General features: G+C 53.6%; 1 protein-coding gene and 1 pseudogene across 2 annotated transcripts; one reads left to right on the top strand and one right to left on the bottom strand.

The window, feature by feature from the left end:
- Positions 1-288: 288 nt before the first annotated feature.
- On the bottom strand, positions 289-9,767 carry LOC138436442 (uncharacterized; annotated as a pseudogene).
- LOC138437960 (cytochrome P450 2D14) lies at positions 9,321-14,016 on the top strand. 2 transcript variants are annotated; one of them, XM_069586135.1, is made up of 9 exons: positions 9,321-9,954; positions 10,681-10,852; positions 11,396-11,548; positions 11,653-11,813; positions 12,214-12,390; positions 12,551-12,692; positions 12,910-13,097; positions 13,521-13,662; positions 13,824-14,016. In XM_069586135.1, the coding sequence occupies exons 1-9, from the start codon at positions 9,766-9,768 to the stop codon at positions 13,901-13,903; spliced, it is 1,404 nt and encodes a 467-aa protein (XP_069442236.1). In that variant the 5' UTR covers positions 9,321-9,765; the 3' UTR covers positions 13,904-14,016. The 2 variants fall into 2 exon arrangements, with proteins under 2 accessions (XP_069442236.1, XP_069442235.1); XM_069586134.1 differs by having other exon boundaries at positions 9,563-9,954; positions 13,763-14,016.
- The last annotated feature ends 617 nt before the right edge of the window (positions 14,017-14,633 follow it).

The following is a 14,633-nucleotide window of genomic DNA, read 5'->3' as shown; positions in this document are numbered from 1 at the left end:
CAAGTCCTGAGGCTCTTTTATCCCAGGGGTCTGGTTTTCCATTGGTATGCCATTACCATAGACCAGGGTACAAAGTTCAGAGTCCATTGGGAGGGGAGCCATGCTTGTACCCTAATGTTTGCAGCCTGGCTTAAGATGGAGTCCAGCTCTGTCTGTTTCCTCCTTCAGCAGGACGTGGTGTTCCTGCAGCTTGTTGGCACAGGGGCCGGGGACGAAGCCACACTGAGTTTGCAGAAACTTGAGGACCCTGAAAGGAGGAAACCGGGCCTGCAGAAGCAACAACTGTGGATTTATTGGACGTGGGGTCACTCGTGGCTCCGAGTCTTGGGGATGTCAGAGGCGGGGAACCATCCCAGCCAGAGCTTCCTCAAGAGCTGGGGACCCAGCCCCCGGGCCTTTCCTCCACTATGTCCTCCTCAGAAGCTTCTAAAAAGCACAATCAGACACGCCCAGTGGGTGCTGTGCTGGAAGGAACCTTGCCCAGGGCTAGGGTATCCTCTTTTGCCAGAAGAACAGGTCAACATTGCTAAAAGGGCAGAAACCTTCCAGCAGCCCAAGGGGAGTGGCCTCAAGTCCTTTCAACACAAGAAGGAAGAAGGACGCAGGGGGCTCAGTCAGGAAAGACTGGCCATCAGACTACCTGGGCTTCATCCCTGCCCCCTCCCTGGGCCAGGAAGGTCAGGTATCTGTGCCTTCTGCAAGGTCCCTGTGATGAGGGAGCAGGGCAGTCTTGCTGCACAGGGTGGGGTCTGCTGTCTGACCTGAAACGTACATGGCCGTCTCCTTTCGGGCCTTCTTAGTCTCCTAGGAAGGGAGAAGGGGCACGGGGTGGGATGAGGCTGGTTCTACATTATGCAGCTGGGGAAACGGGCCTCACTTCACAAGAAGTCAGGGGAGGCCAGGTTTCAGATCCACTAGCCACTCAGACCGTGTCAGACCTCTCAGCTCCACACAGAGCTGTTGCTTCACTGGATGGCAGTTTGACTCAGTGGTCTTGGGGTGCCTCATCCTCCCCCAACCGTTGCCACGGTGGTATGACCCTGGCCTCTCCACTCCACCCTGCAGAGCCCAGGGGCTCCCCAGGAGGACACACACAGGGACGGTGTTCCAGTTGAGCACCAGGCTTCTTTACCTGCCATCCTGGGGTCCCTGCCACCTCTTCCTTTTCAGTCACCCCCTTCGCACCAGGAATGAGGCTGACTGGTTCCTCCCCCGGATCCCCCACCTGCTGCTCCTCCATAGACAAGACAGCAGTTTCTGCCTTGGGGACAGGGTCGTTTGGTCCTCCCATTGCCTTGGGGCTCATGGCCTGCCTGCAAGGAGGGGCAAGAGGACGCTATATGGGCAAAAAGGCCCTCTGATGCCCTATGCCTCCCCTCCTGCTGTGCACACTTGGAGTGCGCAACCCTGCCTACTGTGTACACTTGGAGTGTGTATCCCCTCCTGCTGAGCACACTTGAAGTACGCATCCCCAGCTTCTGTGCACACTTGGAGTATGCATCTCCTGCTTCTGTGCACACTTGAAGTGTGCATCCCCTGCTTCTGTGCACACTTGGAGTGTGTATCCCTTGCTTCTGTGCACGCTTGGAGTGTGTACCCCTGATTCTGAGTGCATTGGAGTATGCATCCCCTCCTGCTGTGCACACTTGGAGTGTGTACCCCTGAAGCTGTGCGCATTGAAGTCTGCATCCCCTCCTGCTGTGCACACTTGGCGTGTGCATCCCCTGCTTCTGTGCACACTTGGAGTGTGTATCCCCTGCTTCTGTGCACACTTGGAGTGTGTATCCCTTGCTTCTGTGCACGCTTGGAGTGTGTACCCCTGATTCTGAGTGCATTGGAGTCTGCATCCCCTCCTGCTGTGCACACTTGGTGTGTGCATCCCCTGCTTCTGTGCACACTTGGCTTGTGTACCTCTGCTTCTGTGCACACTTGGAGTGTGTATCCCCTGCTTCTGTGCACACTTAGAGTGTGTAGCTCTTTGTTTTCCCAGGGAAACCCTTCCCTTAGCTCGAGGTGTGGTCGGGTTGTTAGTGTCCTAAAGGAGACCCCTTCTATCCCTGGGGCCCTGACCATGCTCTGGACAAGTTCCTGTCTCAGGGAGCACTGACAGGTGACAGCCCCAGCCCCCGGTCCTTCCTGGCCAGGCCTCACTTCCCTCAGAGTCATGCTTCTTCCCACTCCTGACTCCGCGTCTCTACAGAGGGAAATGGGCCATCACATACAGCTGAGAGTGCCCAGGGTCCTTCCCTGCCTGCCCATCCTCTGTGTGTGTGCCCACCAAGGAGGCCCAGGACAGCCACCCCACTCCAGGGGAGGAGGAGTCCTCAGCCCTGACCTCCCTGAGTGGTCACGGGGTAGCACTTATCCATCGGCCCCCACACTGGCCTTAAGGTCTCCCCGATGGGCTGTATGACAGGGAGAAAGAGAGAAGGCTGAGGTGACGTGTCAAGGGCTCAGTCACGCATTGGTCCATGTCAGTGCATGCTGCAGACACCGAAGACTGCGAAGGGTTTCAGGAAGCTTCACACTAACAAATGATTGATGTCTTTAAACATAAAACGCTGTATTCACAGAACAAGGACTGGTGCTAAAATAACAACGTTCCAACAATAACCTCTAACTCCTTTTTAAATTTCATTTTGGCTCAATTGGGCCTGTTGTGGTGCATGGACTCTTCATTTCGGCGCTTGGGCATTTTGTTTTTTTTTCCTGTAGCTCCATGTGCACAGGTTTCTCTCTAGTTGCTGGCCACACGCTTAGTTGCCCCATGGTCTGTAGGATCTTAGTTCCCGTACCAGGAATGGAACTGGCATCCCCAGAATTAGAAGGTGGACTCTTAACCAGTGGACCACTAGCAAGTCCCTACAACTCCTAATTCTTCAAAAACAGAAATATGATCATGGGAATTAAAAATCCAATCACAATGTAGAGGATAAAATTGAAAACATTTCTCCCAGAATAGAGAGATCAGGCACTGCAACGGCTAAATCATAGATCTTTCTGAAAGAAGGAACAGAATCAACAAACTGGGGTGCAGGGAAAATCCCAAATAAATACCATTCATGTGTTATTGAGAATTTTCCCAAAGATGCAGCACCTGAGATTGCAGAGAGAAGGAATTGCCAAGTGTCCAGGAAAATGGATGAAGGAGACCCACCCCAGATGATGTCATTACTAAATACTGAAACACCTAGGATGAAAAGAAGAACCTAAAAACTTCCAGATATGAAGAAAGACGTCAATTAAGTTTCATAACACTTTTCAGCACCAATCTTTGAAACCAGAAGAAAATGAGGATTTTCAAAATCTGCGAGAAAATTATTTCTAGTCTGAAATTCTGTACATAGTCACACTGACTTAAATACGCAGTAAGACCTTTTCAGACAGGTAATATCTAGGACTACCCCTCGGGAATATCTCAGGACTACCCCTCAGCACCCTGGACGTGGGTGTATCTCTTCACGGTTGCTCCAGCAAAGCACAGCCTCTGCTCCTTACCTTGGATGAGGGGTATCTGCTCACCATCCCCGTTCCTGATCTTCAACATGGGATAGCTCCTCCGGGACAAATATCAATAACCTCAGATATGCAGATGACACCACCCTTATGGCAGAAAGTGAAGAGGAGCTACAAAGCCTCTTGGTGAAAGTGAAAGAGGAGAGCAAAAAAGTTGGCTTAAAGCTCAACATTCAGAAAACAAAATCATGGCATCCGGTCCCATCACTTCATGGGAAATAGGTGGGGAAACAGTGGAAACAGTGTCAGACTTTATTTTGGGGGGCTCCAGAATCACTGCAGATGGTGACTGCAGCCATGAAATTAAAAGACGCTTACTCCTTGGAAGAAAAGTTATGACCAACCTAGACAGCATATTGAAAAGCGGAAACATTACTTTGCCGACTAAGGTCCGTCTAGTCAAGTCTATGGTTTTTCCTGTGGTCACGTATGGATGTGAGAGTTGGACTGTGAAGAAGGCTGAGCGCCGAAGAATTGATGCTTTTGAACTGTGGTGTTGGAGAAGACTCTTGAGAGTCCCTTGGACTGCAAGGAGATCCAACCAGTCCATTCTGAAGGAGATCAGCCCTGGGATTTCTTTGGAAGGAATGACGCTAAAGCTGAAACGCCAGTACTTTGGCCACCTCATGCGAAGAGTTGACTCATTAGAAAAAACTCTGATGCTGGGAAGGAGTGGAGGCGGGAGGAGAAGGGGACGACAGAGGATGAGATGGCTGGATGGCATCACTGACTCGATGGACGTGAGTCTGAGTGAACTCCAGGAGATGGTGACGGACAGGGAGGCCTGGCGTGCTGCGATTCATGGGGTCGCAGAGAGTCAGACACAACTGAGCGACTGAACTGAACTGAACTGAACCCCTCAGCACAACCGCAGGTTGTGCTGACCCCAAAATAAAAGATAACATGGGCTCCACATGTGAACGAAGTGACGTACTCACCAGAATGACGGTGAAGGGAGGTCCCAGGACAGCTGAGCCTCCGACCTCAAGGATGTCTGTCCAGGAGGGAAAAGGGTGGAGGGCTCCATGAAATATGTCCCCAGCGAAATGATCATATTGATAAACCACCTAACTTGTCTTAAGTGTATAGCAAGGAGATTAATTGTTTTTAAGAGACAGTTTAGATGTATTAATTATAGGTTCTGCTGCTGCTACTGTTGCTAAGTTGCTTCAGTCGTGTCCGACTCTGTGTGACCGCATATACGGCAGCCCACCAAGCTCCCCCGTCCCTGGGATACTAAAGTTTAAAAAAGAGGAGAAAATCAAAACTATACAGAAAGACTGATGATAGTATACTACTTGACTCAGAAATGCTGTTTCCATAGTTTTAACATGTAAACCCTCAGTATAGAGCTAAACAAAATGATGCCCCAAGCCTACTAGAATGACTTTAAAAAAGGAAAATCCTGGAAATGATATGGATCAAACGGATCCTCTCGTTCTTTGCTGGAGAGAATGCAAAGTGGATACCAGCACTTTGGAAAGTTTCACAGTTTGCTAGGAAACTAAGTACACATTAGCCCAGGACCCCAGAACCCCCTGCGCGGTGCTTACCTGAGTAAAAGAAAAACCTATGTTTGCACAAAACTTGTACATGAACATTACAGCGGTTTTATCTGAAACTGCCAAAAACTGGAAACAATCCAAATGCTTCTCGTCCAGTCAGCGGCCACACCACAGGGCATGCATACTCGGGACAGCTCCTGGGCAATGAGAAGGAACAAACTACTGCGGACCACGCGCAGGCGTCCTGTGCTCAGTGAGAGGCTCAGAGCCACACCCGGGGGCGGCCCTGTGGCCCAGCGGCTAGGACTCCGTGCCTGCACTGCAGGGCTCGCGTTTGATCCCTGGTCGGGGAACCCAGATCCCCAGGCCTGCTGCGTGGCCAGATAAATAAGACTAGGTACTGGGATGTTTCCAGTTATATGACCCTCTTGCAAAGGCAAAACTATGGGGCCAGAAAACCATTCACTGGGTGCCAGGGGCTGGGAGAGTGGGGAAGGGTATTAGTGAGTATGGGGGAATTAGTATTAGTGAGTATGGGGGATTTTTCTGAACTGATTGGAGCTGTTCTGGATCTTGGCTATAGTGGCAATTTCACAGTTGTATACATCTGTCAAAACTCACAGGACGGTACACTAAAAAGCATGGATGTCACTCTATTTAAATGTTCCTAAATTTAAAAAAAATGAATTAAAAAGAGCCCACTTTGTGGGAGAGGAATTTAAAAGCCAAAATGTCATAAAAGTCAGCAAAAAAAGCAAAAATAATTCTTAACTTTTAACAACTAAAGATGTCTTTATTCAAAACATTTAGAATGCCAAAACCTAGGATATAAACATGAGGAAGACTAGAGCAAGGTGAGACGTCTGTTGGAGGTGGCAGTAAGTGTTCAGTTGTTACAAGAGCTAAATCCTCACCTCTTGTTGTAATAATTCATTAGATACTGTTTAAATCTCATCAATCTAGATAAAGCAGGATAAGCTTTCTATTTAGAACACAGGAGGCAAAATCAACGGCTTCAACCAGAAAGGTTTCCACCCTGGGCTGTGAGAATTGTGGGTGAAGAGGATCAGGACAAACAGCAGACTTTTTCCAAGTCTTAAAACTTTGATCCATCAAACTATGTACACAGATATCTTTGATGTCAATAAAGTTTTTAAATGCAAGTTTGGTTAATGAAAATAAAAACATTAAGGAAACAACCTAGGACTCTGTCTCTCAAAGTGAAAGGTGCTCAATCGTGTCCAACTCTTTGCAAACCTACGGACTATTCAGTCCATGGAATTGTCCAGGTCAGAATACTGGAGTGGGTTGCCCTTCCACTTTCCAGAGGACCTTTCTGACCCAGGAATTGAACCAGGGTCTTCTGCACTGCAGGCGAATTATCCACTCACTGAGCTATTAGGGGAGCCCTAAGGTACCTGCCCACCTGGGCCTTCTTAGGGGCTCTCCAACCTCTGACACTCACTCCCTAACTCTAGCCCACACATCTCCGTGCTGCTGGGTCACACAGAAGCTTGTCCACATGAAACTCTTCTCTTCCCAGTAGCGCCAGAGGGAGAGCAGGGGGCCTCCAGAGACCAGGCATGTGCCTCTAACATGTAACCTTGGGCAGCCTGGGTCCAGTCACTGTCCCTCTGGGAGCCTAAGTTTCCTCCTCTACAAAGTGGGAGCTGCAGGTGGAGGCGGGGAGAATGGACACACGTGCATGCATGGCTGAGTTTTTTCACTGGCCACCTGAAACTCTCACAACGTGTAATTGGCTATCAGTCCAGTTCAGTCGCTCAGTCGTGTCCGACTCTCTGCGACCCCATGAACTGCAGCACGCCAGACCTCCCTGTCCATCACCAACTCCCAGAGTTCACTCAGACTCACGGCCATCGAGTCAGTGATGCCATCCAGCCATCTCATGCTCTGTCGTCCCCTTCTCCTCCAGCCCCCAATCCCTCCCAGCATCAGAGTCTTTTCCAATGAGTCAACTCTTCGCATGAGGTAGCCAAAGTACTGGAGCTTCAGCTTTAGCATCATTCCTTCCAAAGAAATCCCAGGGCTGATCTCCTTCAGAATGGACTGGTTGGATCTCCTTGCAGTCCAAGGGACTCTCAAGAGTCTTCTCCAACACCACAGTTCAAAAGCATCAATTCTTTGGCACTCAGCCTTCTTCACAGTCCAACTCTCACATCCATACATGACCACAGGAAAAACCATAGCCTTGACTAGACGGACCTTAGTCGGCAAAGTAATGTCTCTGCTTTTGAATATACTGTCTAGGTTGGTCATAACTTTTCTTCCAAGGAGTAAGCGTCTTTTAACTTCATGGCTGCAGTCACCATCTGCAGTGATTTTGGAGCCCAGAAAAATAAAGTCTGACACTGTTTCCACTCTTCCCTATCTATTTCCCATGAAGTGATGGGACCAGATGCCATGATCTTTGTTTTCTGAATGTTGAGCTTTAAGCCAACTTTTTCACTCTCCATTTCACTTTCATCAAGAGGCTTTTGAGTTCCTCTTCACTTTCTGCCATAAGGGTGGTGTCATCTGCATATCTGAGGTGATTGATATTTCTCCCAGCAATCTTGATTCCAGCTTGTATTTCTTCCAGTCCAGCGTTTCTCATGATGTACTCTGCATATAAGTTAAATAAGCAGGGTGACAATATACAGCCTTGACGTACACCTTTTCCTATTTGTAACCAGTCTGTTGTTCCATGTCCAGCTCTAACTGTTGCTTCCTGACCTGCGTACAGATTTCTCAAGAGGCAGGTCAGGTGGTCTGGTATTCCCATCTCTCAGAATTTTCCACAGTTTATTGTGATCCACACAGTCAAAGGCTTAGGCATAATCAATAAAGCAGAAATAGATGTTTTTCTGAAACTCTCTTGCTTTTTCCATGATCTAGTAGATGTTGGGAATTTGATCTCCGGTTATAATTGGCTATAACCCAGTACAAAATAAAGTTTTTCTTCACCATTCACCTGAAACTGTCACGTTTCCTGGCTATACTCCAACACACACACACAAATGCTGCTGGGAGCTGCGAGGTTTCACCAGATTGTCAACCCCTAATCTGGCTAGTGACTCTCAGTGGACATCCAGCTTCCATGTGTGTTTTCCTGACTGAGGGCTGGGAGTAGGGGTTTCAGTCACAGGTCCCTGGACCTGCAATGTCCAAGAGGATATGTGACCCCAGGGAGATGTCCTGCTCACCACCACCCCCTTCTCGTACGAATGTGGAACCATATTCCAAGGCTACTCACACAGTAGGGGTCATCTGTTCCTGTCGGTTCGTCTAGGTTCCTGCCACGGACCCTGAGATGAGCTTATGGCCACGGAGCCCTGAGGTGACCATACAGCCAGCCCGAGGGGGTGCGGGAATGGGGGTGGAGAGCGGGGCTTTGACACTTTCCTGAGAACACAGGGAATTTCTCCAGAGTCCTCACACACACACACACAGTTGGTCAATCATTTCTGATCTAGCCGCATGACCGCTCTTGTGCTACGTGAGACAGTCCCCGTAGCCCCTGACAGAGGTCCCCACCTGTGACGACTCCACAGCAATCTCATGGGCAGGGGCTGTTTCCACAAAGACCCCTGAAAAGAGTAGTACACCACACCTGCAGGTAGGTGAAGAAAGACTAGTTAAAACATTTAAAAGAGTAACGTAATTATATTTAAATATCAGTGTTTACAATATGGTAGAAATGGTAGATTTTTAAAGTATTTTGATCTGTGATAGACATTAGACATTAACTTACTAATGTGTGAGGGGACAGCTATTCAAAAGATGTAAGTAAATATTTGAAGATCACTTTTGTAGGATATGACTTGGTTATATGTGTTTTGAGGGGGGAGTTTGCAAGGATGTGTTTTGGGAGGATGCATGGGTTTTAGAAAACAACCCTGCTGCCTCCCTACCCCCTGACTCAACTTCCCTCAGCCACAACAGGTGGAAACTGAGGCAGCAGCCAGCCAGGTGCAGGCGCCGGCATCCCTGAGAGCAACCTCCAGGTGCAGGGAGGTCGGCTGACTCCAGGCAGCCGCTAAGAACTAGAGCCCTTGCTGCTGGGTCTCTGTGAGTGGAAAGTGGTAACACAGGCACTCATGGATGTGGTCGTGTGGGTGTGTAGATATGCATGTGAGCATGGGCTAGTCAGGATGTCAATGTGTGTAAATGTGGTTCATGAGTGTGTGATTCTGTGTGTGTGTTGCGTGTACCAGTGGGAAGTGAGGGGACACCAAGAACTTTATCAGTGGTCCCTCCGGTCATCAGGTCCTCCCGCCAGCACGGGGCAAGGACCAGAACATACTTGGGAGGCGAAGGCCACTAGGAGGAAGACAGGGACACGTTCTGGGAACGGGGCTGTGGCCGCATTAGAGGCTGACAGGCGGCAGGTGGTGGCAGACCCATTCCCAAGACCCTGGATTCTTCCTCGACTCTGCTGAGCTGGGGAGTCAGGCCGGGGGCGGGGGACTTCTCGTGCTCTCCAGCCACCTCCGGTGGCACGTGGAGAGCACGCGTGAGGGACAGTGGGAGCCCGTGCGCCTGACTCTCCTTGACCCCTCTCCTACCCTCTGGCAGCACAGTCTCCCCTACAGCACACCTCAGGGCAGAGGGCAAAGGCTGGTCCTCCGCTCCCTTTATAAGGAGGCCCCGGACTGGTGGAGCCCCGGAGGCGGAGTGAGTGTGCCGCGCTGGGCTGGTCCTGGGTGCCGGTGTGGTGAGGAACACAGCGCCCACGGAGGCAGCCATGGGGCTGCTGTCTGGGGACATGCTGGGGCCCCTGGCTGTGGCTGTGCTCATCTTCTTGCTCTTGCTGGACCTGATGCACAGGCGCTCACGCTGGGCCCCACGCTACCCACCAGGCCCCATGCCACTGCCGGTGCTGGGCAACCTGCTGCAGGTGGACTTTGAGGACCCGTGTCCCAGCTTCAACCAGGTGAGGACGGATGGGTGGGGAGTGCACAGCGGGGGTCCTAGGGCCCCACCTAGCAGCGGACAGTGGGCGCTGGGTGAAGCCACAGGCCGGAAGAGGACTGGGCCAAGAAGAGGAGGCGGATTCGAGAGGCCTCCTGAGGGAGGGCGTTTGTTCAGGGCCCGAGAACTGTTTGGATTTTCCAAACAGAGGTCAGAGAGGACAAAGGCCACAGGTGGGGGGTTTACAGGATGGCGAAGGCTGGGAATTCAGCCAACCAACTCTTAAATTATGTGAGTCTGAGTCCCTGAGGGTCACGTTGGGAGGAAAGGTCTTGAGAATGGGGGAGATGTCTGGTCATGAGCCCTCTTTAAATCAGGCGAGTTAAGGTTGAGAGAGGCACAGTGATCTGGTTCAAATCTTTTGCCTCCATGAGACCTTGGGCCTCCCTGCTCCCCTCTGTGAACCTGGGTTTCTTCACCTGTAAAATAGGATGCTAACTTGGCCTGCTGGCCATTTTGTGACGCTTGCACAGTCCTAGCTGGGTCTGTGAGTAGGATGGTCTCATCCAACTTGAGAGCCTCAAAACTAGTGGATGTAACCCCCGGGGCTCACAAGACTAGATTAAGTCCTTGCGGTGGCTCGCTGCTGGAGAGGGGCCCAGAGGTACCAGAGGCTAACGCCAGGAGGCTGGGCCCACAGCCTGGCGGGGCCTGGGCTTGCCAAACACCCTCGACCTTTGGCCTGCAGCTGCGGCGCCGCTTCGGGAACGTGTTCAGCCTGCAGCAGGTCTGGACGCCGGTAGTCGTGCTCAACGGGCTGGCCGCTGTGCGCGAAGCGCTGGTGTACCACAGCCAGGACACTTCCGACCGTCCACCTCAGGCACTCTACAAGCACCTGGGTTTCGGGCCGCGTGCCGAAGGCAAGCAGAGAGGGCAGGCCACGTCCCTGCAGGCGGAGGCAGGGTCGCGGACTCTCGGTGCAGGAAAGAGCCAACGAATCTGAGGGGGCGGCAGGTGGTGAAAGGAGACTGTGCCAAGCGTTGGAGAAATTGGATGAGGCAGAAAGCAGGGGCCTTACTAAGACAGGGCGGCTCAGGGCCACTGCGAGAGTGTAGGGGACATTGGTGTGGGCAGGAAAGAGGACAAAGTCGGGGTCGGCAGGGCAGGGGTAGGCCAGGACCTTCCCCACGTGACAAACGTGGTCTCGGATGGTAAAATAAAAAGTAGAGCCAAGATGGGCCCTTAGAAGAGGAGCCTCGGGGAGCAGTGTGGGCCGACAGCGAATGGGACCAGTCCTCAGATGGAAGAGGGTGTCAAAGTGGGCCGGATTTGGGAGGGGAGGGCGAGGCCATTGAGGGCAGGCAGGGCGGACAGCTTCCCCCACGGGGGCGGGGCTGTGAGCAGATCCCCGGGAGGGGCGGGGCCAGACCCGACCGCCTCCCAAGTGCCCGCCCCGCCCCCAGGAGTGATCCTGGCGCGTTATGGGAACGCCTGGCGCCAACAGCGACGCTTCTCCCTGTCCACCCTGCGCAACTTCGGCCTGGGGAAGAAGTCACTGGAGCAGTGGGTGACTGAGGAGGCCTCGTGCCTCTGTGCCGCCTTCGCCGACCAGGCCGGTGAGTGAGTGCTGGGGCTGAGGGACACGGAGGTCTGGGAGGTTTGGAGAGGTCTGGGACAGAAGAGATGGAGGCGTGCCCTACCTTGCACCTTCCCCTTCCAGGACATCCCTTTAGCCCCATGGATCTCCTGAATAAAGCAGTGAGCAACGTAATCGCCTCCCTGACCTTCGGGTGTCGATTCGAGTACAAGGATCCTCGCATCGTCAAGTTGTTGGATGTGATGGAGGATGGGCTGAAGGAAGAGATGAAAATAGCGCGCCAGGTGCGGGAGGAGGAGGCGGCCTTGGTCCTCCAACGAGCGCCCCCCCTGGAGGACTTGTGTAGAGAGCCAGCACAGGAAAGGGCTTTCCTGGAAAGGCACCAGCAAGGAAAAGTCTTAAAAGTCGGGAGAGATGGCAGACAGCCCAGGTGGGAGAGGCCAGGTCGGGGTCATTGCTCTTAGGGGTGGGAGTACGGTTTCACTGGAAGGGACCGGTATCCATGATATGTATTTTTTATGTTAGTCTTTCTGGGCCTCGGGCCAGGATAGAGGGGCAGGGTCTGAACTTAGGGAGGAACAAGGTCGATGGTGGGGACACTGGACGAGGCTGGGACCTGACTGGTGAGCGCCTGAGCACCAGGAGGTCCCAGGTTCCAAGGGCCCACTGCTGTGACCCACACAGGTGGTGGAAGCTGTGCCTGTGCTCCTGCACATCCCAGGGCTGGCCGCCAAGGTCTTTCCGGGGCTGAAGGCCTTCATGGCCCTGATTGATGAGTTGATCACCGAGCAGAAGATGACCCGGGACCCAACCCAGCCACCCCGACACCTGACCGACGCCTTCCTGGATGAGGTGAAGGAGGTAAGGTGATCAGAAGACAGATCTGTGTTGAGGGCCCAGGAGGCAAACTCGGGGCTCTGTATCACCCAGGGATCAGACACCTGGGCTGACCGGAGCAGGGTGGGAGGCCATGTGGGGACTTCACCTCTGTCCCTGAGCTTACCTTCCCGGTGTGACCCAGGCCAAGGGAAACCCCGAGAGCAGCTTCAATGATGAGAACCTGCGCCTGGTGGTGGTCGACCTGTTCTCCGCTGGGATGGTCACCACCTCGACCACACTGGCCTGGGCCCTCCTCCTCATGATCCTGCACCCAGACGTGCAGCGTGAGTCCAGCCTGGGGTGGGTGCTGGGAAGACGAGGACAGCCCGAGGCCTCTGAGCTCGGTTGATTTGGCCACCAGCACCAGCTCTGTGCAGGGCCTGAGCCCCAGCTCCGATGTCACAGCCACTCCTCCAAGTGGACGCAGTGCTACCCGGGCGTCAGGAGGAGGCAGGAGGCCAGCCCTTGGTTCTGACCACCACGAGGACACTTGTTTTCCAGGACGGGTCCAGCAGGAAATCGATGAGGTGATAGGGAAGGTGAGGCGACCAGAGATGGGGGATCAGGCCCTCATGCCCTTCACCGTGGCCGTGGTCCATGAGGTCCAACGCTTTGCAGACATCACTCCCCTGGGAGTGCCCCACATGACATCCCGTGACATCGAGGTGCAGGGCTTCCACGTGCCAAAGGTAGGCCTGCGGCTCTCCCAACCCCGCCTCCCCACCACCTGCCACCTGGTAGCCGCAGTGAGTGTTGCCAGGTCGGCCAGAACTGGAATCCAAGCCACCCTGTCCTCATGGCCAAGGTACTTAATGTCCCAGCCTGGGTGGGCGTGGACAGGAGAGCAGAGCAGGGCTGGCTCTGTCCACTCAGAGCCCCCGGTCGGGAGGGAAGACGAACGTATCAGAGCATTGCAGGAGGCCAGGCACTAGGGGAAGTAAGGGCACCTGCCACGGGCAGAGGGACGGTGCTGAGAAGCGTCTTGGGCTGAGAGTTACTTGAAGAGTTCGGGTGTGTGCCAGGCAGTGTGTGTGCCCAAGTGTGTTTGGTGGCAGGGGTCTAGGCACCCCCTTACCAATCGAGACCCACCCATGCCAGACATTTGCCACCAGGGGACGACACTCATCACCAACCTGTCGTCAGTGCTGAAGGATGAGACTGTCTGGGAGAAGCCCTTCCGCTTCCACCCGGAGCACTTCCTGGATGCCCAGGGCCGCTTCGTCAAGCAGGAAGCCTTCATACCCTTCTCCGCAGGTACCTGGGGGTGGGGTGGGGTGCCTGGTTTGCTTCCCCATCCTGAGGGGGTCTTAGACGGGGAGACCCAGGGTCAAAGAGCCCCCGTGCCCACCCACAGGCCGCCGCGCATGCCTCGGGGAGCCCCTCGCCCGCATGGAGCTCTTCCTCTTCTTCACCAGCCTCCTGCAGCACTTCAGCTTTTCGGTGCCTGCCGGGCAGCCCCGCCCCAGCGACCACGGTGTCTTTGCCTTCCTGGTGACCCCAGCCCCCTACCAGCTCTGTGCGGTGCCCCGCTACAGGCAGGCACCCTGCCCCAACCCGCTCCTCAGCCATAGCCCTGATGCTCAATAAAACCGGTTTCTGGTGGCTCCATCTTGACTTGAGTCTCACCTGGGGCCCCTGACCAGCCCCTGGCAGTCATGTGGCCTCAGCAGTCTCTCCAAAACCAGCCCTACCCCCCGGCCTGATTCATCCTTACCTGGCATTTGACCCCATTTAACACATGAAGTGTACTGAGGCTCAGAGTGTCCTGGGGTGTACTGTGAGATGGGTATACTGAGGCTAGAAGGTTGAGCTGGGTGTACTGTGAGATGGGTGTACTGAGGCTTACACCCAGACACTCTGGGAGACCCAACTTTGGTTACTGGGCGTAGTGACGAAGCTTATATAATCAGGTCCTGGCTTCTGCTGGAGGGGCTCACATGGGCTGAGGAGAGATTTCAGGCCCCCATGGGATAAGGGGGCCCATCAGCTCAGACACCCACATTTCAGGCCTAGCCACAGCCACCTGGCTCCACAGGTCGCAGGTCAGCCAGCACCTCAAGTCAGCTGGCCCAGAAGGTGGTGGGATGGGCGCCTGGGAAGCGATATGCCGGGTGAGCCCCCAGCACTCAGTGCTCTTAAGGCCGGAGCTCTTCCCAGGAGAGAGCGACCTCCCTGGGCCTCTTTATAGGATGGGCCCCCTTTCCCTGCCCCTTAAGGACACTCAT

Source organism: Ovis canadensis, chromosome 3 (assembly GCF_042477335.2).
Source record: "Ovis canadensis isolate MfBH-ARS-UI-01 breed Bighorn chromosome 3, ARS-UI_OviCan_v2, whole genome shotgun sequence".
Taxonomy (NCBI): Eukaryota; Metazoa; Chordata; class Mammalia; order Artiodactyla; family Bovidae; genus Ovis; species Ovis canadensis.
This window is presented reverse-complemented; position numbering and strand designations above follow the sequence as displayed.